This window comes from Bufo bufo, chromosome 4, assembly GCF_905171765.1.
Source record: "Bufo bufo chromosome 4, aBufBuf1.1, whole genome shotgun sequence".
Lineage (NCBI taxonomy): Eukaryota > Metazoa > Chordata > Amphibia > Anura > Bufonidae > Bufo > Bufo bufo.
This window is the reverse complement of record NC_053392.1, coordinates 539,957,988-539,985,594: the sequence shown is the minus strand read 5'-3', so window position 1 is coordinate 539,985,594 and position 27,607 is coordinate 539,957,988. Positions and strand designations below refer to the sequence as shown.

At 44.1% G+C, this 27,607-nt stretch overlaps 1 protein-coding gene and 1 long non-coding RNA gene across 2 annotated transcripts in view; one reads left to right on the top strand and one right to left on the bottom strand.

Moving 5' to 3' along the window:
* Nucleotides 1–584: 584 nt before the first annotated feature.
* On the top strand, nucleotides 585–19,956 carry LOC120999087. Its single transcript, XR_005778505.1, has 3 exons — nucleotides 585–597; nucleotides 6,693–6,695; nucleotides 19,046–19,956. It is a non-coding gene; the product is annotated as an uncharacterized LOC120999087 (long non-coding RNA).
* A 1,467-nt stretch (nucleotides 19,957–21,423) lies between these two features.
* The window catches only part of LOC120999086 (serine palmitoyltransferase 3-like), a 117,421-nt gene continuing 111,237 nt past the window's right edge, over nucleotides 21,424–27,607 (bottom strand). Inside the window, exons 11-12 of the mRNA XM_040429958.1 lie at nucleotides 27,027–27,156; nucleotides 21,424–22,782 (exon numbers count right to left, since the gene is read on the bottom strand). Of these exons, the coding sequence (XP_040285892.1) occupies nucleotides 22,669–22,782; nucleotides 27,027–27,156 (244 nt within the window). The 3' untranslated portion in view covers nucleotides 21,424–22,668. The remainder of the gene's footprint in view (nucleotides 22,783–27,026; nucleotides 27,157–27,607) is intronic.

The following is a 27,607-nucleotide window of genomic DNA, read 5'->3' as shown; positions in this document are numbered from 1 at the left end:
GTTGACTTGATCTTCTACCTCATCTCAAGTGACATCAGGCACCTTCAGCCAGGAGTCGTGGGTTCCTTTGATACCACGCTTAGTTGACATGGCCCGGGAACAAGCTCTATGCCCCCACCTGTCCTGACCCTCTCTCTTTCATTTTCGGTTCCTTCTGAAGCGTGGCCAGGGTGCCAATGTTGGCACCATGGCCCTGCATCAACACATGGACAATCACCATAAAGTGGCCGGGGAAAACCGTGGCGCTAATGTAGTGGTACAGCCTGACGCAGCAACTGCTGAATCACCCAGTTGTCCGCACCACTTCTCCTGCAGTCAGGGCTCAACCACCTCAGCAGAAGGGAGCTGTGTTTCCTTCCCATCATCTACTGGCCCTGATGCTCCTGCTCCTCCTACTCCTCGTCACTCGTTTCATCAGCAGTCGATCACTGAGGTGATTGCAAAAAGACAACAGTATGTGCAGTAAGCCGGATTGGGGATATGCACTCTGACGCTATAATATGCAATGACTGGGGCAGGTTTAAATTATAGTTAATAGTTTTGTTTGTGACGCCAATTGCAGCGTGCGCAGGGTACAGTCTTAGGGCCCTTTAAGGTGTTGTAACTCACGTACCAGGTTAGGAATGCCAGAGTGGTGTAATGTCTCTGTATAGTAGTGGTAAGGGCAGGGCCGGCTCCAGGTTCATGTGGGCCCTTGGGCGATAAATCCCAGTGGGCCCCCATGAGGCATTTTTTTACATTGACATGTCCCCCTGTGGCTCCTACACGGTATAATGACCCCCAGTGGCCCCTATACAGTATAATGACTACTAGTGGCCCTTCACACAGTATAATGAACCCCCAATTCCCCCCCCCCCCACTGTATAATGACCACCTGTGGCCCTGCATTCAGAATAATAACCCCCAGTCCCCCCCATTTAGAATAATGACCCCCAGTAGCCCCCACACTGGGGGAATACTGTATGGTGGGGGCTCTGGGGGTCATTATACTGAATGGAGGGTCATTGGTGATCATTATACTAAATGGGGGACACTGAGGGTCATTATACTATGTAAAGGGCCCTCACAGTATAATGACCCCACAGTGACCCTCCATTCAGAATAATGACCCCCAGTCGCCCCCACACTGGGGGTTATACTGTATGGAGGGGGCACAAGGGGTTATTATATTTAATGGGGGCTCTGGTGGTCATTATGCTAAATGGAGGGTCAATGGGGATCATTATACTAAATGGGGGGCACTGGGAGTCATTATACTGTGTAAGGGGCCCTCACAGTGTGATGAATGACCCCCCAGTGGCCCCCTCACATACCTATCATTGCAGGGGAGCTGGTGGTCCTGTCATTCACTAACCGCAGCTCCCTGCGCTCCTTCTCTACGGCGGCCCGCTGCAGCAGTGAGACAGGTCTGGAGGAGAGAAGGAGATGTGCAGTGATGTAGCTAGAACTGACTGGGCCCCACAGCGAAATTTAGTACGCCCCCCTCCCCCCCCAATGTGTGTTCACATTACGTTTTTCCTATCGGTTTGATGTATACAAATGTGCAGCACTCCACGTTTTTGTATCCTGCAGAGTCAAGTAAAAAATGCATACGTTAAGGTATATGTTTTTTTACCATGGAACTGTATGGTGAACGGACGCCACTGTACGGCATCAGTCTGAGGCGTCTGTTAACGCATTCATTTTTGGTATTCATTAAATGGATGGAAAAAATAGGATGTGAACCCAGCCCCAGTGTCAGAATAAGGCTACTTTCACACTTGCGGCAGAGAGATCCGGCAGGCAGTTCCGTCGCCGTAACTGCCTGCCGGATCAGGCAAAACGTATGCTAACTGATGGTATTAGTAAGACTGATCAGGATCCTGATCAGTCTTAAAAATGCCTGATCAGTCGAAAAAATGCATTGAAATGCCGGATCCGTCTTTCCGGTGTCATCCGGCAAAAACGGATCCGGCATTTATTTTTTCACCTTTTTTTCAGTCTGCGCATGCGCATACCGGAAGGACGGATCCGGCACTAATACATTCCTATGGGAAAATGTATTCAGGCAAGTCTTCAGTTTTTTTAGCCGGAAATAAAACCGTAGCATGCTGCGGTTTTCTCTTTTGCCTGATCAGTCAAAACGACTGAACTGAAGACATCCTGATGCAAACTGAACGGATTACTCTCCATTCAGAATGCATGAGGATAAAGCTGATCAGGTCTTTTCCGGTATAGAGCCCCTGTGACGGAACTCAGGGAGGCCGCCATGTACTGACAGAGCGCTTCCTGGTCCTGGTGGTCAGGGGTGAGGACTGTGCTTCCCAAGGATCATTTTCTACTGGGAAATACAGGGCGCAGTATAATACACTAGAATATATATACTATAAAGATATTAGCGCTACCCCCGAATAACAATACAATTAGGTGGTCATTTATTATATAGAAATACCTCTATGTTAGGCGTATTTCTGACACAGATTGTGGCGCAAAGGTCCTTAGCACCGCAATCTGTATCTTTTCCCGCTCATGCCAGGTCTAAAAAAAGTGGTGTGGGCAGGGAAAGGAATACAGTTATAGCCATTCAGTTATTGGATACCACCGCCATATAGTGATAACACCGCCATATAGTGACCGGATAAAAGGGTATAAGAGGGCATAGTACAGGGAATGACTATGGGCACTGCACAGGGTGTGGTAGGAGGGCACAATGCAGGGTATAAGGGGGCACCGTACGGGGTGAGGGGCACAGTACTGGGTGGGGGGCACTGTACAGGGTGGGGGGCACAGTCACTTGACCCTGTGACGTTAGAAGGTCCTTATGGTGAATGCGGTTCAGATGCCACCATAATGAGAGGCAGAGGAGTGAGACAAGGGCCCTGGATGGACAGGAGGGGTGGACACAGCAAGTAGGTGGAAGGGGCTCTGAGGGGGATTCATACAAGAAGTAGTGGCAGGAGGTCTGTGCAGGGCAGAAATAGGAAGGTGGAACAGGAGCTCTGGATACATGAGGGAGGAAAGGAGACAGCAGGGGCTCCATGAGGATGAGATAGGACAGGATGGGGGGGGGGGGGGGGCAGGTGTCATGGAGACAAACAGCTTAATGAAACAGTAAAACCACTAAATAGAATGAAGCAGCAGTGTCCCCCCTTCCTTTCCTTCTATCCCACAGAGAAGAGACAGTCACAGTGCAGACTCACTCACAGACTGTCTCCACACTTCTCTGCTCCAGCTCCAGCCCTGCGGTCTCTCTCCTCAGGCTGCGGTCTCTCTCCTCAGGCAGCATGTCCTGTGTAGAGGGGGCGTGTCCTGAGTCTCTGCAGCTCAGAGGGCCCACCAAAGGGGTACTGCATATGTGAAATGACAGCAGTGAGAGCTCCCATCTGTATTGATGGAAGTGCTCATAGCAGCTCAGTGGGCCCCCCCAGGAGCATTGGGCCCCGGCACTTGCCCGGGGATGCCGGGTTATGACGCCGGCCCTGGGTAAGGGTGTCAACGGTGTCTCCTACCTTGGTACGGCTGGACTCCTGGATCCTGGCTCACTAAAATGAGTGTTGCTAGTAAGAGTAATTGAGGGATTTAGTAGCAGTAATGGAGATCCAGACTTGGAGTAAAGTTCAAACTCGTCTTTACTGGTTGCAGCAGTAATCCATGTGAGATACAGCAATAGTCTGAAGTCCCAGCAGGTATTGGCAATGTGTGGCAGGAATCTATCTTCTGCTTATATAATGTGCCTGGAGCTCTCTGCAGGATAAGTCATCTGCTTGTGGCTCTGTAATGTGGCAGGAATTTACACTCACCTAAAGAATTATTAGGAACACCTGTTCTATTTCTCATTAATGCAATTATCTAGTCAACCAATCACATGGCAGTTGCTTTAATGCATTTAGGGGTGTGGTCCTGGTCAAGACAATCTCCTGAACTCCAAACTGAATGTCAGAATGGGAAAGAAAGGTGATTTAAGCAATTTTGAGCGTGGCATGGTTGTTGGTGCCAGACGGGCCGGACTGAGTATTTCACAATCTGCTCAGTTACTGGGATTTTCACGCACAACCATTTCTAGGGTTTGCAAAGAATGGTGTGAAAAGGGAAAAACATCCAGTATGCGGCAGTCCTGTGGGCAAAAATGCCTTGTGGATCCTAGAGGTCAGAGGAGAATGGGCCGACTGATTCAAGCTGATAGAAGAGCAACGTTGACTGAAATAACCACTCGTTACAACCGAGGTATGCAGCAAAGCATTTGTGAAGCCACAACACGCACAACCTTGAGGCGGATGGGCTACAACAGCAGAAGACCCCACCGGGTACCACTCATCTCCACTACAAATAGGAAAAAGAGGCTACAATTTGCACGAGCTCACCAAAATTGAACTGTTGAAGACTGGAAAAATGTTGCCTGGTCTGATGAGTCTCGATTTCTGTTGAGACATTCAAATGGTAGAGTCCGATTTTTGCGTAAACAGAATGAGAACATGTATCCATCCTCTGATGGCTACTTCCAGCAGGATAATGCACCATGTCACAAAGCTCGAATCATTTCAAATTGGTTTCTTGAAATGAGTTCACTGTACTAAAATGGCCCCCACAGTCACCAGATCTCAACCCAATAGAGCATCTTTGGGATGTGGTGGAACAGGAGCTTCGTGCCCTGGATGTGCATCCCTCAAATCTCCATCAACTGCAAGATGCTATCCTATCAATATGGGCCAACATTTCTAAAGAATGCTATCAGCACCTTGTTGAATCAATGCCACGTAGAATTAAGGCAGTTCTGAAGGCAAAAGGGGGTCCAACACCGTATTAGTATGGTGTTCCTAATAATTCTTTAGGTGAGTGTATATCTTCTGCGCTATCTGTCTTCTGCTGTATTGGGGACTGACTATCTGAGGAGGAATTTGGCTTCTCCTGGTCTCTGGACGGTACTCACAGTTGGCTCACAGGGTATGGTTTTTCCTGGAGTTCTGGAGGTGGCTGCTTGCTTTCTACCAGCTGAGGCTGAAGGGCTCAGGCTGGGAATGATGATCTTTTGTCTCAGCCGAGACAAGAGACTGGCTTGGATCCCTAGAACTGGGAGCTCCTACACACGCAGCCTTCCCCTAGCCGGGGTGGCTGGCACACTAACTCTAACTTCCTTCCCCACCCATGAGGCAGGATGCGGGAACATTCCACACCTCCTCACAGAGGGGGGAGCTAAACTGGAATGTACTATTCCAGTTTAGAAACACTAAACTGAACTAAGTCTCTGCTAAACACATTGCTGCCACCTGCTGGTGTACATAGAAATGACAGCAAATACATTTAACAAGGGTTTCAATGCACATTAGTGAGGATGTGATGTTAAATTACACAGGATGACAATGCAGATACACTTAACAGGTTGTAGTGGGGTAAAAGAGTTTTGTAACATAACTCTAAGATGTTACATTCCCCCTTCGAGTTAAGCCGCCCTCGGCTTATGCGTAGGAGGGAGAGAAACCAGCTCTGGGGTACCCAAGTACAAAGTGCTGCATGTATTACATATAAAGACATACATAGACAAAACATGTAACAGCTATCCCAAGGTTCCCAAGGTAGCCTGCATGAGTAGGGTGTCCAATTCACAGTTTCCCTCTCTCGGTATATCCAGTGAACCAAATACTGCACTAAGCAAACATTACTGACTGACTTTGTAGTGTTCTGGCCCTAAAACACCAAAGAAAGCATGGGGGTGTCTTTACTCTGTAGTCCCACCATTATGTAATGGAATGCCCGCAAATGAAAGGGTGGCTTTATCCTGTATTCCCTTCCCTGAACCAAAGTCTGAAAAATATGGCTTATAGCACGATCACTATGGTGACTATGGGTAGCTAAATTGTGGCTCTAAGGCTTGAGGTACCATACCTTAGGCAAAGGCTCAGAAGGGGAGGTATTTAGCGTCTCCATGCACTTCTGGCAATGTCACAGGAGGAGGGTAGTATAATCCCATGGAACTCTTAGAAGTAAAACACCTCAGGATGGGAGCAATCCTGAACATATAACAAGCGGGAAGGAGGGGTCTATGACTACTAACCATTCCCGAAGCAGCGGGGTTACCCGTGTAGTTACTGGACCTGCCAGGACTTACTACTTGGTCCTACCTGTGCACTAAGAGTAGGCCATTAGTATTAAGCGTCCGCATAAAGGCAGTCCGTATAAAGGGAGGAGAGAATATGAGCTGTAAAATAAGGCATACTGGAGTAAGTTGCTACATTTTTGGTTAAGTGCAATGTTAAGTGAAATCATCACAAATAGTGCAGGAAGGTCACATTGCGGCACCTGGAAAAGAATACACACAATGGGCAGGTTATCTTAAACGTTGCATAAAATGTAAACTGGTACAATTAGTGCAAAAATATTAAATAGGAATCGCAAAGAGCTCAGGTAATCGTTTGAGTCTTTTCTTTGGGTGCAAGCTTTTAACGTTGCAGTAAACATTTTTAGAAAAATAGTGCAATTTTTTTAATGCAAGGGTAGGCTCAAAAATAACTTGAGTCCTTTGACTTGAAGTGCTTGACGTGGAATCCTCTGGAAACAGGTAAAAAGTAAATTGTAATTCAAAGGAATAAAAGTTAATTGTAATCCAAAAGAGGTATAAAATAGCAGCTTAAGAACCATAGTTCCACAAGGTTATCAAGTAACCTGAGAAAGGGGATGAAACAATGAACTTGGACGTAAGGGGTTAAATGATGATGGAGCGAGTCCTTACAGCTCATGACCATCAGGGTGAGGACAAACTAGGGCAACCTGGAAAAGAAAACGTTAAACACAATGCCAACGGGTCCTCACCCGTCAGGAACAGTCCACGACGTGGCTCCCATATGTCCTTATTTTTTGAAGAGGATGCATTTAGAGAAGGACATCCATGTCCTCCTCGCTGCTGGAGCTACTAAAGTGCATTAGAGGGCGCTCTTGCCTCTGGTAGCTCATAGTTGCAGCAGTATTGGTATGCCACTGACCTCTGGTGGTGGCTGTAGGTACTGGCTGTGCAGACAGCCTGGAGAAAGCAGCTGTAACCTGCTGCAAGCCGGGATCCCTAGAGCCAGTGCAGAGGCGGTTAAAACCTCCGGCTGAAGGGGTTCTGGAAGGCAACTTGCAGGTGCCTGGGGCTGCTTCCAATGAAGAACATATGGCTGCACTCTAGGATTAAATGTCAGCACAGAATTATTGATTTGGCCCACCCGCAGCGCTGGTGGTGCAGCCAGGTCAGGGATGAGAGGTTCAGGTTCTGGCTGGGGCTGTTCTCTGAACCTCAACCTGCCGTCTGGGGTTTCTTGTAAAGATCTCACTTTCCCTGCAGAGACTGGGTCTTCCTGCCAGGTCTCTGGGGTGACTGCAGGGGTTAACGGTTTGGCCAGCAGGGTCACACCGGCAGCAAAGGGGCCTTGGACGGAGCGCATAGGGGTATATTCTACCTGGCCCCCTGCGTACAGGTTGTGATGGGCCTGTGGTAGATAATGTCGTTTCACAGAGCGGCGGCCCACAAAGATCTCTGAACCAGAGTGGCTATCTTGCAGGAACCCCACTCCTCTCTCGACTGAAAACCAGAGCACAGTCCCAGTGCGCCTGGCCAATTTGGGGTCTCCTGGCTGGGTGTCATCTACCACTTGCTTCACCCACTCTTCTACGGCGGAATTGTACTTCCAGGCGGTCTGGGCATAAGCGGTGATCTTCCAAGGGACCTTGGGGTTAAGACATCCCGGTTGGGTAATAGTAGCAGCACTGGGCGGCGGAGTGGAAGTACCGGCCGCCTCCGCCGCACCAGTAGGTATCCTTGGCGGAGCAGGCCTAGGCCTGTTAGAGTTATTGGGACCCACAGGGAGCGGTGCAGGGGCAGGTACGGGCCGGGCCTGGGCCTCAGGGAGCGCGTCTGCTCCTACCTGATGTCGCGGCCGGGCAGCCGGTTTCGGTGCCTCCTGGTGGTCATCGCAGGGTCCAGGTGCCGTCTGCGGTACAGGCTGGTCCATAGCCTGGGTGACTGTATCAGCGGCGTCCTCCGCGGGAGCAGGCTTAGCGTCGGCGGCCATCTTGGGGGACGTCTCGCCTTCAACGCTGTCAGCCGTAGTGGCGGAGGGATCCACTGCCTCCGAGGACTGGACTGGAATCGCGTTTTCTTCCGCGGGAACAGTAACAGCGGCCTTCTCTTCTTCGGCGCTGGTAGGAATCGGGGTTGCAGGCGCCGTAGCCGCGGAGGGATCCACTGCCTCCGGGCTTGCGGCAAAGGCGGAGGGACCACTTCTCGTCACCAGTTGAGAAAGCTGAATCTCCGGTGGGTGGTCTTCATATACTGGCTCTCCTCCAATAACCATCTGGTTCCATCTTCCTTGGCTCCACTGTCGGGGTGCTTTCAGGAAGTGAGGGTGGAGCCCAGAGTGTTGTGCATTTTCATATGTATACAATATTATCTAATGACATTATAATCAAAATGAATGCTCATCTCATTGCCTTTAAGAATAAGATCAGCCTGAACCAAAGTTATATTATATGGCTGAGGAAACCAACATGAGTTCATGGCAAGTTCAGTTTATATAAAAAAATAATTGTGAACATAAACGGACATTGTATTTAAAAATTATTGCTTAAGATATGGGACCATCTGTAAGGAGTAAGTCAACTCCGTAAGACATGTCTGTCTGGAGGGAACAAGGTTACTTGATAAGGACTCATATCCTTGAGGCACACCTGCTGTATGAGGTTCAATTTATATATTCATAATTATATTATATATATATATCTCTGCATGGTATATTTAAGTTTACAACATATGTTAATCAATAATTCATATAATGTGTTATCTATGTGTAACAATGTATCGATTTATATATATGTCATACCATGTATTTACCATTTAGAAGGTATTGTAGAAGGTACAGAAACAAGTGAGTTTATGTTAATTGGATTTCTGGGATATAAAAAGGCTATTTCAAAACAATAGTTATTCATGGATGTAGATAAGTGAAATGTACAAGTTCCGATGCCAAGCATCAAAGCCGCTATATAAAATTTTCATCAAGTCAACCTATATTTAAAAAAGATAGGAGAAGACAGTCAACTCCAACAAGTCCATGATATAGGTAATTAAAAGTGTCAGGGAAAGACCTTCCTCAATGATTTAGTGAGAAAGGTCAACGAGGTCCTGTGAAAGTATTATTAGATATTTTATTTTAATGCTTAAAAGTTGTGATCAGGGCTGGGACAAGGCCATTTGGTGCCCAGGGCGAAGATGGCAAACTTCGCCCCCCCCCCCCCCCCGTTTTTAAGAAAGAATCAATGTTGTTTCAAAACAAGAATATACTTAAAGCAATAGAACAATGGACTGTGGGACTTTGAAAGTCACAGACACTATAAAATTCCCCCCCATCATCATGTGCCAGTATAAAGTCCCCCCCATCATCATGTGCCAGTTTTGTAATAAGCCCCCCCAATGTGCCAGTAACACTATTGTAAAAAAAAACAAAAAAAAAACACTTAGGTAAGTATAAGTGTCAGCGATGCGATGCAGCCTCTTCCTGTGTCCCACGCTGTAATGTAAGGCTCAGGCGGCACGATGACGTCATTGCGCCGGCCTCTGATAGGCTGCCGGCCTAGTGCCTGCAGCCAGGGGCGTACATAAAAATCACTGGGCCCCATAGCAGGAATCTAAATTGGGCCCCCATTCCCCTTTTATAGCCCCTCCCTTTGTTCCATGAACTATTCTTGCTGCTGCGTTTTATAATTTATGCCATCAGGGCCGGAATGGGATTACAAAACAGCCCTGGCACACAAAAGAGGTATAATAGATGCAGATGTATATTATATACAGCAGTGTACAGTTATGTGAGGTACGCGGTATAATAGATGCAGTGTGTACAGGTATATAGTATATTCCCTAGTGTTCTGATATGTGAGGTACAGGGTATAATAGATGCAGTGTGTACAGGTATATAGTATATACAGCAGTGTACTGATATGTGAGGTACGGGGTATAATATATGCAGTGTATACAGTATATACAGTAGTGTAATATGTGAGGTACGAGGTATAATATATGCAGTGTGTACAGGTATATAGTAAATACAGCAGTGTATCGACACCTCGTACCTCACATATCAGTACACTGCTGTATATACTATATATCTGTACACACTGCATCTATTATACCTCATACCTCACATATCAGTACACTGCTGTATATACTATATATCTGTACACACTGCATCTATTATACCTCGTACCTCACATATATAGTATATACAGAAGTGTACTGATATCTGTACACACAGCATCTATTATACCTCATACCTCACATATCAGTGCACTGCGGTATATACTATATATCTGTACATATTGCATGTATAATACTGTGTAATATATGCAGTGTGTGTGCATGTATGTGTGTGTATATATATATATATATATATATATACAGAGCAGTGTATTGATGTGACACATAGAAGGTATAATACTGTAGATGCAGTGTTTATAGAAATATGTGGTCAGTTATGCATTATAGTCACTGTGAGGTACATGAGGTAGTGGTAACTGTCTGAAGTAGTATACATGAGTGAGCAATGAGTAAAAACAGGGCATGGAGGGGGGGGGGGGGGGTAAATGATGAAAAGTGGAGGACCTCCTCTTACCTCTCCATTCCAGTCTGTATGGATCAATACAGAGCTGCTTGTGAACTTTTAATACTTGCTGTTAGGGGTTGAAGGACCTGTGATGATGTCATCACAGGTCCTGGCAGATGTACCTTTGAAACCTAGGAACTACACCATTTTTGGTGCAGTTCCTTTGCTAGATTCTGCAGGACCTGTGATGTTGAAGATGATGTCATCACAGGTCCTGGCAGATGCACTGTTCTAACCTGGGAACTACACTTTACACTGTGCAGTTCCCTTACAGGACCTGTGATGACATCATCAAAGGTCCTCTAGCTTTAGAAAGGTAAACAGGAGTAATTAGGGGGCGGGGCCTCTCCTCCACTTCGGTGCCTGCCTGCAGCCTATCAGAGGAAAGGGAAGGGACACGCCTCTCCCTCCCCTGCACCTCCGCTGGCACAGACAGTTTACAATGGAGATGAGCGCAATGGAAGCGCTCATCTCCCTGTGCCCGGCGGCGGCTGCTCACTTGGGGGGGGGGGGTCATTTTAGTTGGGGGGGCACATGGGGGGGCACAGCATGATGTAGGGGGGGCCGTGGCCCCCTCTGGCCCCCCCCTGGCGACGCCACTGCTGCTGGCACTTCACCTGCGCCCCCCTCCTGTCCGCAAATGGTAGCGCCCAGGGCACCCGCTCCTTCGGCCCCTGCCTTGTACCGGCCCTGGTTGTGATGTTCATCTACAATACCGCAGTGCCATCTGGAGGCAGATGGACAATATTATATTATTTCATTATTTGTTCTATACCATATTAGGAGTTGATATGACATCATGATGTTATTAGCATGCGAATACACCCACCTTACCTGATTGGGAATCCCTAATCTAAAGGGGATGATTCTTAGATAAGGGGGGAATAATTATTCGTGTGCGGAGTAGCATAAAAGGAGCTAGAGAAAAAGATCCATATATCCATTGATCCATCCATTCAATCAAAAAGAAAAACTTTACCAGAAGAAACTTCTAAACCATCTGAACTCTGTCTACCTTTGACCCGGTAACGTATATTTTGTTTACTACTCGTGATATTAGTAAGATATTTCTCTCGGTATATAGCCAAGAGTTCCCATATTGTGGGAATATATAGTGTTAGGTGCCTCCATAATGCTGATTATTCTCTTAGCAAAGATGCATATTGTTAATGGAAGATCTGACATTATTTGAAAAGAGGACTAAACCCTTGGAAAGTTATTTTTCTTAGTCTGATTGCTGAGCTGAATATTTTATCATATTAATATATATTTTTGATTGGTCATAGGAAAACAGAGTCAAGGGATAACAGTTATTTTTCTGTAAATCCGTGTTTTATTGTTATAGCCTGTTTTGATAACAGAAGATCCTAAGTTTCTCTTGGTATATGAGTCCGTTTGTTAAAAATATTACACTGGTTGTCATAAATCAATAAATCATACTGTGCTGATCAGATAGGGGTGTGTTAACACCACCGTGTGGTACATTTTGGCTGTTACGTTGTAACTTTATCATTTCTTTTCCAATTGTATTGTTTTTATATTCTTTGTTTTTATAATAAACGGTTATATATTTTGCATATACAATTGTCCCTTCGTTTCACTGCTTGCACAAATCAAATTAAGATACTTGATAAAAAGAACAGAGGCATTTTTTATGTCCGCCTGAAGGATAATATAATTTTTATATTTTTTTTATCCTCTCTTTTATATGAAGATTCTTTCATATAGAAGATATATGACAAGAGGGAGGAGTCTTCACTCCCTTGGCTCACAAAGCAAAGTTCTTGGTGGGCAGGCTTTAGATTTCCCGCTTCTAGAGCGGCGTATTCGGCATCTTCACGCTCTTGAGAGGGCGTTCCTGAGTTTTCCCGCTTCTGGAAATGAAGAAGCAGCGCCATTTTGTGAATATGGTGAATTAACCCTTTGAGTGCTGGTGAGCACGTTTCAGCGCTTTCTGGTACAGCAACAAAGCAATAAAGTCAATTTTCAGGGTTTTGGCACAATCCTCCGATCTTGCAGTACTTAGAAACATGCAATTTGATCCGGTTAAGCACACAATTGGATCCGGCTCTGTTGGCACACAATTCAATTCTGTTGGCACACAGCTCGATACTGTACAGTCGTGGCCAAAAGTTTTGAGAATGACATAAATATTAGTTTTCACAAAGTTCACTGCTAAACTGCTTTTAGATCTTTGTTTCAGTTGTTTCTGTGATGTAGTGAAATATAATTACACGCACTTCATACGTTTCAAAGGCTTTTATCGACAATTACATGACATTTATGCAAAGAGTCAGTATTTGCAGTGTTGGCCCTTCTTTTTCAGGACCTCTGCAATTCGACTGGGCATGCTCTCAATCAACTTCTGGGCCAATTCCTGACTGATAGCAACCCATTCTTTCATAATCAATTCTTGGAGTTTGTCATAATTAGTGGGTTTTTGTTTGTCCACCCGCCTCTTGAGGATTGACCACAAGTTCTCAATGGGATTAAGATCTGGGGAGTTTCCAGGCCATGGAATGTCAACGTTTTGGTCCCCGAGCCACTTAGTTATCACTTTTGCCTTATGGCACGGTGCTCCATCGTGCTGGAAAATGCATTGTTCTTCACCAAACTGTTGTTGGATTGTTGGAAGAAGTTGCTGTTGGAGGGTGTTTTGGTACCATTCTTTATTCATGGCTGTGTTTTTGGGCAAAATTGTGAGTGAGCCCACTCCTTTGGATGAGAAGCAACCCCACACATGAATGGTCTCAGGATGCTTTACTTTTGGCATGACACAGGACTGATGGTAGCGCTCACCTTTTCTTCTCCGGACAAGCCTTTTTCCAGATGCCCCAAACAATCGGAAAGAGGCTTCATCTGAGAATATGACTTTGCCCCAGTCCTCAGCAGTCCATTCACCATACTTTCTGCAGAAGATCAATCTGTCCCTGATGTTTTTTTTGGAGAGAAGTGGCTTCTTTGCTGCCCTTCTTGACACCAGGCCATCTTCCAAAAGTCTTCGCCTCACTGTGCGTGCAGATGCGCTCACACCTGCCTGCTGCCATTCCTGAGCAAGCTCTGCACTGGTGGCACTCCGATCCCGTAGCTGAATCCTCTTTAGGAGACTATCCTGGCGCTTGCTGGACTTTCTTGGACACCCTGAAGCCTTCTTAACAAGAATTGAACCTCTTTCCTTGAAGTTTTTGATGATCCTATAAATTGTTGATTGAGGTGCAATCTTAGTAGTCACAATATCCTTGCCTGTGAAGCCATTTTTATGCAACGCAATGATGGCTGCACGCGTTTCTTTTCAGATCACCATGGTTAACAATGGAAGAACAAAGATTTCAAGCATTACCCTTCTTTTAACATGTCAAGTCTGCCATTTTAACCCAATCAGCCGGACATAATGATCTCCAGCCTTTTGCTCGTCAACATTCTCACCTGAGTTAACAAGACGATTACTGAAATGATCTCAGCAGGTCCTTTAATGACAGCAATGAAATGCAGTGGAAAGTTTTTTTTTGGGATTAAGTTAATTTTCATGGCAAAGAAGGACTATGCAATTCATCTGATCACTCTTCATAACATTCTGGAGTATATGCAAATTGCTATTATAAAAACTTAAGCAGCAACTTTTCCAATTTCCAATATTTATGTAATTCTCAAAACTTTTGGCCACGACTGTACATGCCACGTGTCGGGCTTTGTATGTTTTTAGCCCTTCATCAAGCTCATCAAAGTGCACATGTGGCCAACAAACCACAACCCCAAAATGTTGCATAATAGCATGTGGTGCATAGCTCGACTGTATAAAAAAACAAAAACCCTAAGTGCAGATTTTATGTACTATCTTGACTTGACTTGATATAAGAATATGTGATGGCTGCCAAGAGACTTGCTGTTGAGTTTTTCTTTTGAAGTGAATATTATTGTTGCCTTGTTGTGTTTTGTGTTCCTCACCTTTCTTTGTTCTCCATGTCTTGACTTCATCTGCAGTTTGAGTATATAACATTCATTATTTCTTGTTTTCGTTAGTGCTTTAGTGCCCTCTGCAGCATGACATCTAATTTGTGTGAGCCATGTACTGTAATGTAAAGTTACAAATACAAAAGTCAATATGCAAAATGTTTTCCCATTTTATTGTACTCCTCACAATGTATGTAGCTAATCATCATAATGATGACATTTCAGAATTTCACTTTTTTGGCAAATTATAAATTTTAATAATTTTTTTTCCTCTAACAAAGCAAAGGTTAACAGCCAAATAAAACTCAATATTTATTGCCCTGATTCTGTAGTTTACAGAAACACCCCATGTGTGGTCGTAAACTGCTGTATGGCTACACGGCAGGGCGCAGAAGGAAAGGAAAGCCATATGGTTTTTGGAAGGCAGATTTTGATGGACTGGTTTATTTACACCATGTCCCATTTGAAGCTCCCCTCATGCACCCCTAGAGTAGAATCTCCAAGAAAGTGACCCCATTTTGGAAACTACACCCCTCAAGGTATTCAAAACTGATTTTACAAACTTTGTTAACCCTTTAGGTGTTCCACAAGAATTAATTGAAAATGGATATGAAATTTCAGAATTTAACTTTTTCTGGCAGGTTTTCCATTTTAATCATTTTTTTCCCACAAACAAAGCCAGGATTAACAGCTAAACTAAACTGAATATTTATTTCCCTCATTCTATAGTTTACAGAAACACCCCATATGTGGTCACATACGGGGCACATGGCAGGGCGCAGAAGGAAAGGAACGCCATATGGTTTTTGAAGGGTAGATTTCACTGGGATAATTTTATGTCACATTTGAAGACCCCCTGATGCACCCCTAGAGTAGAAACTACAAAAAAGTGACCCCATTTTGTAAACTACAGGATAAGGTGACAGTTTTATTGGTACTATTTTAGGGTACAGATGATTTTTGGTTGCTCTATATTACACTTTTTGTGAGGCAAGGTAACAAAAAAATAGCTTATGTAGGAGCTGATTTTTTTTCCAGTATGAGATGACTGTTTGATTGCTTGCTATTACACTTTTTGTGATGTAAGGTGACAAAATGGTTTTTTGACACCTTTTTTAATTTTTTTATGGTGTTCACCTGATGGGTTAAATCATACATTTTTATAGAGAAGGTTGTTATGGACGCGGCGATACCTAATATGTATACTTTTTTTATTTATTTAAGTTTTATACAAATCATTTTTGAAACAAAAAAAATATCATGTTTTAGTGTCACCATAGTCTGAGAGCCATAGTTTTTTTTATTTTTTGGGTAATTCTCTTAGGTAGGGTATCTTTTTTGTGGGATGAGATGACGGTTTGATTGGTACAATTTTGGGGTGCATATGACTTTTTGATCGCTTGCTATTACACTTTTTGTGATGTAAGGTGACCAAAAAATTGCTTTTTTGACACCGTTTTTTTTTTTACGGTGTTCACCTGAGGGGTTAATTCATGTGGTATTTTTTATAGAGCAGGCTGTTACGGACGCGGCGATACCGAATTTGTATACTTTTTTAAAATTATTTTTACATTTAACATAATAAAAGCATTTTTGAAACAAAAAAAATCATGTTTTAGTGTCTCCATAGTCAGATCCATAGTTTTTTTTAGGGGCTCATTTTTTGTGGGATGAGGTGACGGTTAGATTGGTACTATTTTTGGGGGCATACGCCTTTTTGATCACTTGGTGTTGCACTTTAAGTGATGTAAGGTGACAAACATGTCTTTTTTTGACACCGTTTTAATTTTTTATGGTGTCTATCGGACGGGGTGGATCATGTGATATATTTATAGAGACGGTCGTTTTTTTCTATTTTTTATTATAAAATCAGGGAAAAGGGGCGTTTTTTCTTTTTTAACTTGAAACTTTTATTTTTTTTATTCAAAACACTTTTTTTTTTAAACTTTATTTCTGTTCCACTCTGGGAATTCAACTTTTGGGGGTCTGATCCCCTCTGCAATGCATTACAATGCATCTGTATTGTAATGCATTGCCTTTTAGTGTACGACACTGAGTCATACACTAACAGGTTGCCTATAAGACCCAGCCTGAGGCTGGATCTCCTTGGCACCAGTAGAAGGCAGGTCCTGATGCTGTGCAAGGCATTGGGCAGCCTCTGCACGGCATCAGGCTGCTTTCTGACACATTGAGTTCCCGCCACAGCAGCGCAGGGACTCGATGCGCTCCGTCGCCCGCCGGAAACAACTTCTATGTTGCTGTAAGCGCGGACCGCCGCATAGAAGGGATTCATCCGCCGGCATCGCTGTAAACAGAGATGTCAGTGGATACAGCAGGGGCTCGGCTACCTGGGACCGCTGGATCCCTGCAGTGATCGGGTGCACACACCTTCGGTGCCCGCCCGATCAGCCCACCGTGCATGTACGGCGGAATGCATTCTGGCAAAGCATCCCCCGCCGTACATGCATGGCGTTTTGCGTTAAGGGGTTAAGGTCTTCGGCCAATCTACCCCTGGACACATGTATTGCAGCCCCTTCAATCAGTTGATTAGAAGGGTTTCAGAGAGTGACCTTCTGATCTGATATTGATGGTGTATCCTGATAGGCCTATTTCACTTGAATTGGTGTTGAGGTGCAGTATGCCAGCACGGTCACTACACATTGCACAGAGCCTTTCTGGTGCTTGCAGATGTTGAAATCAGCTGATGGTTAGAGAACATAATAAAAGCCCTACATGTCACGTACAAAAAAAAAGGGCAAGAAAATTATTTTGGTAGTAAATAAAAAAGGTAGGACTGTTAAAGCACCATGTGTGTGAAATCATGAAAGAGTGTCTGGTCATTAAGGCATCTTTAAGGTTAAGATGTCAATTGTGTCATGTTTATTCAATTGCAGTAGAGGTGTGACTGTGCACCACTATCGGCGTGTGCTGTATGAACATCACATTAGTGTGGTCAATGTAGCCTTGGGAGATGTCTGAACTAAGATGACCTGGATCAGCTGTTCTTGTACAAGATAAATCACTTTCTGTAAGATTCAGCTGGGAAGAAATGGTGCTATAAGGGACATTTATTTTGTTATTGTGGCTATTCTGACCTTTGGGGACAATTTTCTAAAATTAAAAAAATACAGACAGTAAGAAACGAAGCCTCCCTAAAAGAAATAACAAATAGTTAGATAGTACGACTGAAAAAAGTCCATACGACTGATGTCCATGTGATATCTGCATTGCATCCGGGTTTTTTTTTTTCAGCCTTATTAACTTCACTGGGTCCATGGTCCACATTTTGCGGCCAAAAATAGGACATATTCTATCCTTTGCAGAACGGACATACAGATGCGGAAAACTGGAAAAATGGACATCACATCCCGAGTCTACGGCAGCAAACAGTGTCTACACAAACCATCAGAATGCATTTGCATGACAGTGGGCTACAAGCCAGACGTGAAGCTACAGGTGTTCCATTGATCTCATGCCCCCACACTCAAAGGCTATGATGGTGCACAGCAAGATTGCAATAGAGACTGAAATGGAGGTGTGTCTTCAGCAATGAGTGCCACTTTTGTCTCAAATGCAATGATAGCAGGAAATTGGTCTGGAGACACGTGGGCAACACCATAAGAGGCCTTAAAAAAAGCACCAGTATTACTACTGGGATTATGGTATGGGGTGGCATAATGTATGGTAGCCAGACCCCTCTAGTCTTCATTTCAGGTACACTAACAGCACGGCGTTACATTGATTTGGCCGTGCAACCAGTGGTATGGCAATTTCTCCAAAGTATCCCAGGAGAAGTATTTCAACAGGACAACGCCAGGCCGCAAGTTGCGTGTGCTGCTATGAGCAACCTGCATGGCCTAAAAAAGCTGCCACGGCCTGTAGCGTCTCCAAAATTTTCTCCATCAAGCACATCTGAGACATCATTGGTCAGCAATTGCAAAGGGAGCTGCTAGCAGCGGATCTTGATGATTTGCATGCCCAATTGCATTCAGCACAACACAACATTCCTCAGACAACCATTAATAACTTCATTGATAGCATACCAAGGAATGTCAGTGTGTATATTTCTATGAGTGGCACTTGTACTCGATACTGAATGAATTGAGATTTATTGAGTATTTGGTTTCCATTTTTTATCATTTGCATATCATTAATATGTCTATTGATCCTGTGATTTCTATAATTCCACAACTTTTCTTTTTTGGTGTTGCAATGTTGAGGAGTGTATGTTTTACATAAAATAGGGCGACATAAGTTTTCTTGTTTTGCCAATAGGCAAGTTGTTATTGATGCTTCATTAATTACAGACTGGCCATATAGGCTTTACAAACAAAATAAAACCCTGCAAATATCAATTCTGAAAAATATTGTCTTTATTAAAGGAAAACATTCACACAACATTGTTGGAGTATCCAAAGATTGTGTATTTACCTCCAATAGCATGAGAGATCGCTCAAGATAAAGAGCTAATTATAAAAAAATCGGATCAGGGATCAGGACAATAATTGGGGATGAGCATTCATATAAATGCTCGCTCCTGATAATTGCCCAGTGTAAATGCGCCATTGCTGGAAGCGGATTGTACTGTGTAAACAGGAATGTGCTTCCAGCAAAAAATGATTCTCTATGGGGATGAGTGATCGCAGTATTGGAGATGATTGCTGCATGTAAATGCAACTGCCTTCTCTGCTCAATGATCAGCCAGCAATCAGAAACGAATGTCTTGTTCCTGATGATTGCTCATACATCAGCGGGTGCAAAGAGGCTTTAAGGGGTATTCCCATCACAATGATCACAGTTTAATCTGTTAATAGGGTGCCAGTGATCATTTTTGTAAATATATTGTATAAGCAAATTCCCACCCTTCTTGATCAAATTCTTTCCCTCCTACCTCATTATTGTCCTTTGGTCTCCCATAGTTACGGCCACAGCTGCCTGACGATTCCATGGGCCGTTCCTGCGCAGATGAACCACATCCATCCAGTGGCCGGCCTCTCATTTCATTCATGAATGAGCACGCCGTCTGAAACAGAGCCGCGCATGCTCTGTTTGCAGGGCAGACTTCGGAGACTCTGTAAGGACCTTCTGATGTCACAATATCACGTGACATCCCTAGGTCACGTGGGTAGGCAGCTGGAGCGCTCTGTTATCACAGGCACCGGCCGAATGTTTACAGAGTAGTAAGGTCTGCAGCACTGAGAGGGGAGAGAGTCTGACAGTGCTGGAGAGGTGGATGTAACTACTGGAGAGGGGCTGAGAATTGTATGTAGGGGGGAGGGATTCTGTGTGGGACTGTATGCTCGGGGGAGGGGGCTGTGTGAGATTATACACTGGGGGGGCGGCTGCTGTGTGAGATTATATACTGGGGCGGCTGCTGTGTGAGATTATATACTGGGGGGGCTGCTGTGTGAGATTATATACTGGGGGGGCTGCTGTGTGAGATTATATACTGGGGGGCTGCTGTGTGAAATACTGGGGGGGCAGCTGCTGTGTGAGATTATATACTGGGGCGGCGGCTGCTGTGTGAGATTATATACTGGGGGGCAGCTGCTGTGTGAGATTATATACTGGGGGGGCGGCTGCTGTGTGAGATTATATACTAGGGGGGCTGCTGTGTGAGATTATATACTGGGGGGGCTGCTGTGTGATATTATATACTAGGGGGCTGCTGTGTGATATTATATACTGGGGGGCGGCTGCTGTGTGATATTATATGCTGGGGCTGCTGTGTGAGATTATATACTGGGGGGCTGCTGTGTGAGATTATATACTGGGGGTTGCTATGTGAGATTATAAACTGGGGTGGTGCTGGGTGAGATTATATTCTGGGGGGCGCTGTGTGAGATTATATACTGGGGGGCTGCTGTGTGAAAATATATACTGGGGGGGGCTACTGTATGAGATTATATATTGGGGGGGGTGCTGTGTGACATTATATACTGGGGGGGCTGATGTGTGAGATTATATACTGGGGGGTGCTGTGTGAGATTATATATTGGGGAGGCTCTGTGTGAGATTATATACTGGGGGGGCTGCTGTGTGAGATTGTATATTGGGGGGCTGCTGTGTGAGATTATATACTGGGGGGCTGCTGTGTGAGATTATATACTGGGGGGTGCTGTGTGAGATTATATACTGGGGGGCTGCTGTGTGAGATTATATACTGGGGGGCTGCTGTGTGAGATTATATACTGGGGGGCTGCTGTGTGAGATTATATACTGGGGGGCGGCTGCTGTGTGATATTATATACTGAGGCGGCGGCTGCTGTGTGATATTATATACTGGGGCGGCGGCTGCTGTGTGAGATTATATACTGGGGGGGCTGCTGTGTGAGATTATATACTGGGGGGGCGGCTGCTGTGTGAGAGTATATACTGGGGGGCTGCTGTGTGAGATTATATACTTGAGGGCTGCTGTGTGAGATTATATACTGGGGGGGCTGCTGTGTGAGATTATATACTGGGGGGCTGCTGTGTGAGATTATATACTGGGGGGCTGCTGTGTGAGATTATATACTGGGGGGTGCAGTGTGAGATTATATACTGGGGGTGCTGTGTGAGATTATATACTGGGGGCGGCTGTGTGAGATTATATACTGGGGTGGTTGCTGTGTGAGATTATATACTGGGGGGCTGCTGTGTGAGATTATATACTGGGGGGGTGCTGTGTGAGATTATATACTGGGGGGCGGCTGTGTGAGATTATATACTGGGGTGGTTGCTGTGTGAGATTATATACTGGGGGGCTGCTGTGTGAGATTATATACTGAGGGGGGTGGATGTGTGGGATTGTATGCTGGGGGGGCTGCTGTGTGAATGTACCCTTACCCATAGTAAACTGACTACACAGATCGGATGCACAGAAATCCAGCATTTTATTAATATGCAAATAAGTCTCAGCATACAATCCCACATACAACTCCCCCCCCCTCAGCATAATTCCACAAGACACCCCCCTTCATACAATCTCACACAGCAGCCCCCCCTCCATACAATCCAACACATTTTAGCACCCCAGAAGAGGTTCAGGGAAGACAGATGTAGAAGAGCTGTATTTAAAGTGATTCGAACACAGTGCTGGTAGTGGAGAGGCAGACAGATATAGCAGAGCTGTATAAGAAGCGTTTTAGGAAAGACAGATGTAGCAAAGCTGTATATGAAGCGGTTCACGGAAGACATATGTAGCAGAGCTGTATCAGAAGGGGTTTAGCCACAGTGCTGGTAGGAGACTGGGGAAGACAGATGTAGCAGAGCTGTATACAAAGCGGTTCAGGAAAGACAGATGTAGCAGTGCTGTATATGAAGTGGTTCAGGGAAGACAGATGTAGCAGAGCTGTATATGAAGCGGTTCAGGGAAGACAGATGTAGCAGAGCTGTATCAGAAGCGGTTTAGCCACAGTGCAGGTAGGGGACTGGGGAAAACAGATGTAGCAGAGCAGTATAAGAAGCAGTTCAGGGAAGACATGTAGCAGAGCTGTGTAAGAAGCGGTTCAGGGAAGACAGAAGTAGCAGAGCTGTATATGAAACGGTTCAGCCACAGTGCTATTGGGGAAGGGGAAGACAGATGTAGCTAAGCTGTATATGAAGCGGTTCAAGGAAGACAGATGTAGTAGTGCTGTATCAGAAGCGGTTCAGCCACAGTGCTGGTAGGGGACTGGCGAAGACAGATGCTTTTGGGCTAAAGTATATTAGTAAATTATTGTTTTGCTACACAAATTGGGTTTGTAAAAGATAAGACAGGTTCTGTGTGTAAAACTGTATTAGACTGCAGGACAGCCACATGTTACTGTCTACTGAGCTCACTTATCACAGCTCTCTGAGTGACGATTCCCCAGCAAGGGGGAGGGGCCTCACAGACACTGCAGGCTGATGGCTCATACTATCCACATGAACTGGCACGCAAAGACTGAGTTCTCAGTGTGATGTCATAAAGAGGCGTGGCCTGCCTTCACTCAAACTGCCTAAGCCCGCCCAGCCTTAGAAGCAGGAAACCAGGAAGTGAACTCCAGAGCTTGGCTGAAGGTGAGGATGAAATAGCAAGATGGGAATACCCGTTTAAGGTGGCTACACAATAGTGGAGATGGTTGTTATAGCTTCAAGTGTGCCACTGGTCTCAAGCATCAAGTTCTACGTTAGTTTCATCGTAAACCATTGCACGTTTTTTTCTGCAATGACGGGAATGCTTGACATTTAAAGCGTCACCCATTTTATCCAGCTCATGCAAGACCTGGAAAACATTCAAAGAGCAATGCAGTGAATAGGCTCCCGCAATCCATAAACAAACAGAATAGTAAAACGGTTATATTGTTTATGGTATTATAGAATATTAAAATTAACAAAAATAAGGTGTTGGTGTTACCCAGTTTGTACATCTACTATATGTACTTCTATAAAATGGTATATGGTGTATAATTATTGTTGAGCGGACTTGTTTTTCAAGTTTGGCGTACAAGGTTGGGGTTCAGGTTATCTAAGAATACCATTATGGATTCTGCTACCACGGACCATGGTAGCAGAATCCATAATGGAATTCTTAGATAACCGGAACCTTGTACGTCTAACTTGAAAACACAAGTTCGCTCATCCCTTTGTATAATGCATCTGTGTTAAAATATTGAGTATCTATCCCACAGGTGAGTTCCAGGGTCAGAATCTAGATTAGGCATGGGTTACATGGAGACACTTTATGAACATATTGCGCTCCCAGTGAATACACCTACAACATTTTCAGTGACATTCAGTTTCCCAAATTGGGATAGAGCGCTAGAAGATAATACCCCCTCTTCCCAAATAACAGCATATACTTGAAGTTTCTTGGTGTGATATATATTATTGAATTTATCGACACTATTGAGTCATATGAATATAGTGTTGATCATATCTACCACAATATGTGACTGTAATGTTGTATATTATTGCTACATTGTTCTTATAAATTTTATTACTTGTATTTTATGGGGATATAATAAATATTTTCTGCACATGTCAATTTGGTTGCCAAGTGTATGAGTGCTCGCTCATTACTCTATTACTATCCTGAGGATAGGCCATAAATATTAAAAACCTGAAAAAACCCTGTTAAGGAAAAGTCATGCAGCCACATGACAATTTGAAAACCTCAGCGGGAGCACAACACTGCAGTTTTCAGCAACTAGACAGCCGCACCTGTACGTCTCCATCTGGCCTGAGGGTGCTGCCACACGTTGCGGCTATACTGTCTTTTGAAAAGCATATAAAAAAGCATGCGGTTTTTGCAACTATACACCTGCATTTATGGTGCGTTTTCTTCCGGCAAAGACAAAGCACACAGCAAAACTGAATTACATTAATTACAAAATAGAGTTAAATTAAGGTAACTTAAGTCTGCTGTGTGTTTCCCTTGTTGGAAGAAAACTAACCATAACCGCAGGTATATGCAAAAACCTCATGCTTTTTTGAAAAACACATGCATTTTTTAATGAGTTTTTGCCACATGTAAAACACAGCCGTGACGTGTGACAGCACCCTACCCTATTGTAGCCCTGCTAATTAATTTTAGCAATCAAAGGACAGATGAACACCATGTGATTGCATGCGTCCATATGTATTCCTTTGGACTGCACCTGTAAAAGTTAAACTTAATCATTATTCCTTCTTAGGCTGCGTTCACACGGGCGAGTATTCCGCGCGGGTGCAATGCGGTAGGTGAACGTATTGCACCCGCACTGAATCCTGACCCATTCATTTCTATGGGGCTGTTCAGATGAGCGGTGATTTTCACGCGTCACTTGTGCGTTGCGTGAAAATCACAGCATGCTCTATATTCTGCGTTTTTCACGCAACGCAGGCCCCATAGAAGTGAATGGGGTTGCGTGAAAATCGCAAGCATCCGCAAGCAAGTGCGGATGCTGTGCGATTTTCACGCATGGTTGCTAGGTGACAGTCTATTCACTGTATTATTTTCCCTTATAACATGGTTATAAGGGAAAATAATAGCATTCTGAAAACAGAATGCATAGTAAGTGATCAGTTGAGGGTTAAAAAAAATAAAAAAAATTAACTCACCTTCTCCGTTTGTTTGCGTAAGTCCCGGTCTCTTCTTTACTTCTCAAAAGATGAACTATGGGCTAAAGGACCTTTGGTGACGTAAGATCACATGCTCCAATCACATGGTCCATCACCGCGGTGATGGACCATGTGATTGGAGCATGTGATCTGACGTCACCAAAGGTCCTTTAGCCCATAGTTTATCTTTTAAAGAACTAAAGACCGGGAGAACTACGCGAACAACAGGAGAAGGTGAGTTAATTTTTTTTATTTTTTTTAACCCTCAACTGATCACCTACTAAGCATTCTGTTTTCAGAATGCTATTATTTTCCCTTATAACCATGTTATAAGGGAAAATAATAACATCTACACAACACCGAACCCAAACCTGAACTTCTGTGAAGAAGTTCGGGTCTGGGTACCACAGTCGGTTTTTTATCACGCGCGTGCAAAACACATTGCACACGCACGATAAAAACTGAACATCGGAACGCAATCGCAGTCAAAACTGACTGCAATTGCATTCCTACTCGCGCGGGTTTGCCGCAACACACCGGGAAGCATCCGGAACTAATCCGGACACGCTCGTGTGAACCCAGCCTTACTGTGTAGCCCATACCTAAAACAACATGGTGCAGATTTATTAAAGGTATGTTCCCACAGGAGTAGATACGCTGCAGAATTTGTGTTCTAGAATTGCGGGCAGCATTCTATGAAATCTCATCCACAGGCTCCAGAAAAAAAAATCTGTGCAGAATCCACACAGTAATTTGACCCACAGTCCAGATTTATGCTGCGGACTTCCACCACAGATTTCACCCTTTTTAATAGCAAAACCCATAAGTAGTGAGCGAACCTCAGTTTTCAAGTTCGGCGTAGAAGGTTTGGGTTCGGGTTATCTAAGAATTCCGCTACCACGGATCATACATTTTAATGTCCGTGGTAGCGGAGTCCATAATGGAATTCTTAGGTAACCCAAACCTTGTACGCCGAACTTGAAAACAGAAGTTCGCTCATCCCTATCCATAAGTAACCCATATGGATTTTGCCATGGTTCCACAGCAAATCCTGCAGCAAATTATCTAAGCAGAAATTACGTCCTGTTGGAATATACCCTAAAACTTGCATTTCATAAAGTGTTCTTAAACAAAACCCTGTTGGAGTAAATGGATCCAAATGTATTAAGAGGCACTAACCTTTTAATAAATTTGGCACATCTTTAGGATGTCTTTAAAGGGGATCTCCAATACTTTTATATTAATGGGCTATTCTCAGGTTAACCATTTATCTGACCGGCGGGAGTCTGACACCACACCCCCCCACCGAAGCTAGTTACTGCAGCCCTGCTCCCAATGAAGTGAATGGAATCATATTTCCTGACCTGTCTCTTCTTATTTGCTTAAAACAATGTGACTCTAATTACTACCCATAATATCAGGTTTCATTGAAGTTAAATAAAAAAAATGGCCAGAACTTGTTAACAATAAGGGTGGGTTTGCATTGGCGTCGACAGGACTCTTAAAGGCTTCCGTTTTGCTTTCCGTCCTAAAATTCAGTTATATTTAATTATAACTCTGTTATAACGGAACCTATAATGGAATGTCATAACGCCAATGCGAACCCGCCCTAACAAAGAAACTTTAGTCACCTATCTCCCACTGCTGCCATTCCGAACCTGCTGCAGTCCCTTCTCTCCCACTGCTGCCATTCCGAACCTGCTGCAGTCCCTTCTGCTCTGCACTTCCTATCCTAGCTTGACCTGCTGGAAACACTAGAAAAGGCCCTTTATCCAAACACTGGATCAGCCAGGTAACTGCTAAGTCCAATGAATGGCCAAGTAGGCCTTAAATAGCGTCTGCACCATGTGGAGTGGGGACAGAAAGGGCAGAGTCCTAGGGATCAGTGAAGCTTTGGAATGACAGTAGTAGGGGATAGGTTACTAAATTATCTTTGATATTTTTAATAAAAATTCTGACTGTTTTATATAAATCTTCTCAGAACACCCATTATAGAAGTTACTTAGGGCATAAGCTGGAGATGCCCACTCAGTGATTGGCTTAGCGGGCATATCCTGCCATTTTCTTTCTGTCAAGCAAGGACCAAAAAATGGTAATACATTTAAAAAAAATTTTCACACCATTTTGCCCTTTATGTAAAAAATATTATCCCCATTATCTCCAGACAACCAATTTAAAGATAATCACCCAATTTAAGGGGCCCCAATATACCCTTTTGTGCCTTAAATTTTATTCATAGATATTTTGTTTTCTCATGGCTTCTGAATTTGTATAAAATATAATTATGGTATCCTTGCATGCTTTATTACAGAGGCAACAAACACAAACCATAAATCCAACTTATGAATGTAGTTGATACATCCATCATAAAGGTCAATTTATAAAACTGCAGAAAATAGTGTATGATATGAGAATGAAATAACACACCTTGTCCAACATCTCCTTCGTATGTGCGGCTGACATGCAAAATCTCACTCTGGCCTCAGTGATAGGAGTTGCTGGGAAGCCAACTATAACAACGCCAATTTTCTTCTTCAGCATGTGCCGTGCAAAAGCTCTATGGATGAGAAAAAGAAACTGAAATTTAGTTTTTTCTTCTTCAAACATCAAGATTAAAAAAACTAAGAAGACCAAACTTGACTTTATTGAATCCTCTGCTGTAAAAATGTTGGGAATACTCTAGGCAGAACCTAGGCAAAACATGTACACTCTTTTAGGGGTGGTGCATGACACAGGGTTTCCAAGAACACTATCAGCTTCAAATATTTCTTTAAAGTGGTTTTCTGACTTTTTATACTGATGACCTACCCTCTGGGGATCGTCAGGGGATCAGTGATGACCTATTGTCACCGATATTCCTGTGACAGGTGGCAGGAGATCGGTGAGACTGGCAACACGTGGTTTGATCTGACATATTTTTTGTTTGGATCAAATGATGTCTGTGTTGTTTCTTTCCCTAGGTGTGGCTATTATGGTAAATTAAGCTTCTCTTTATGCGGTTTATAGCT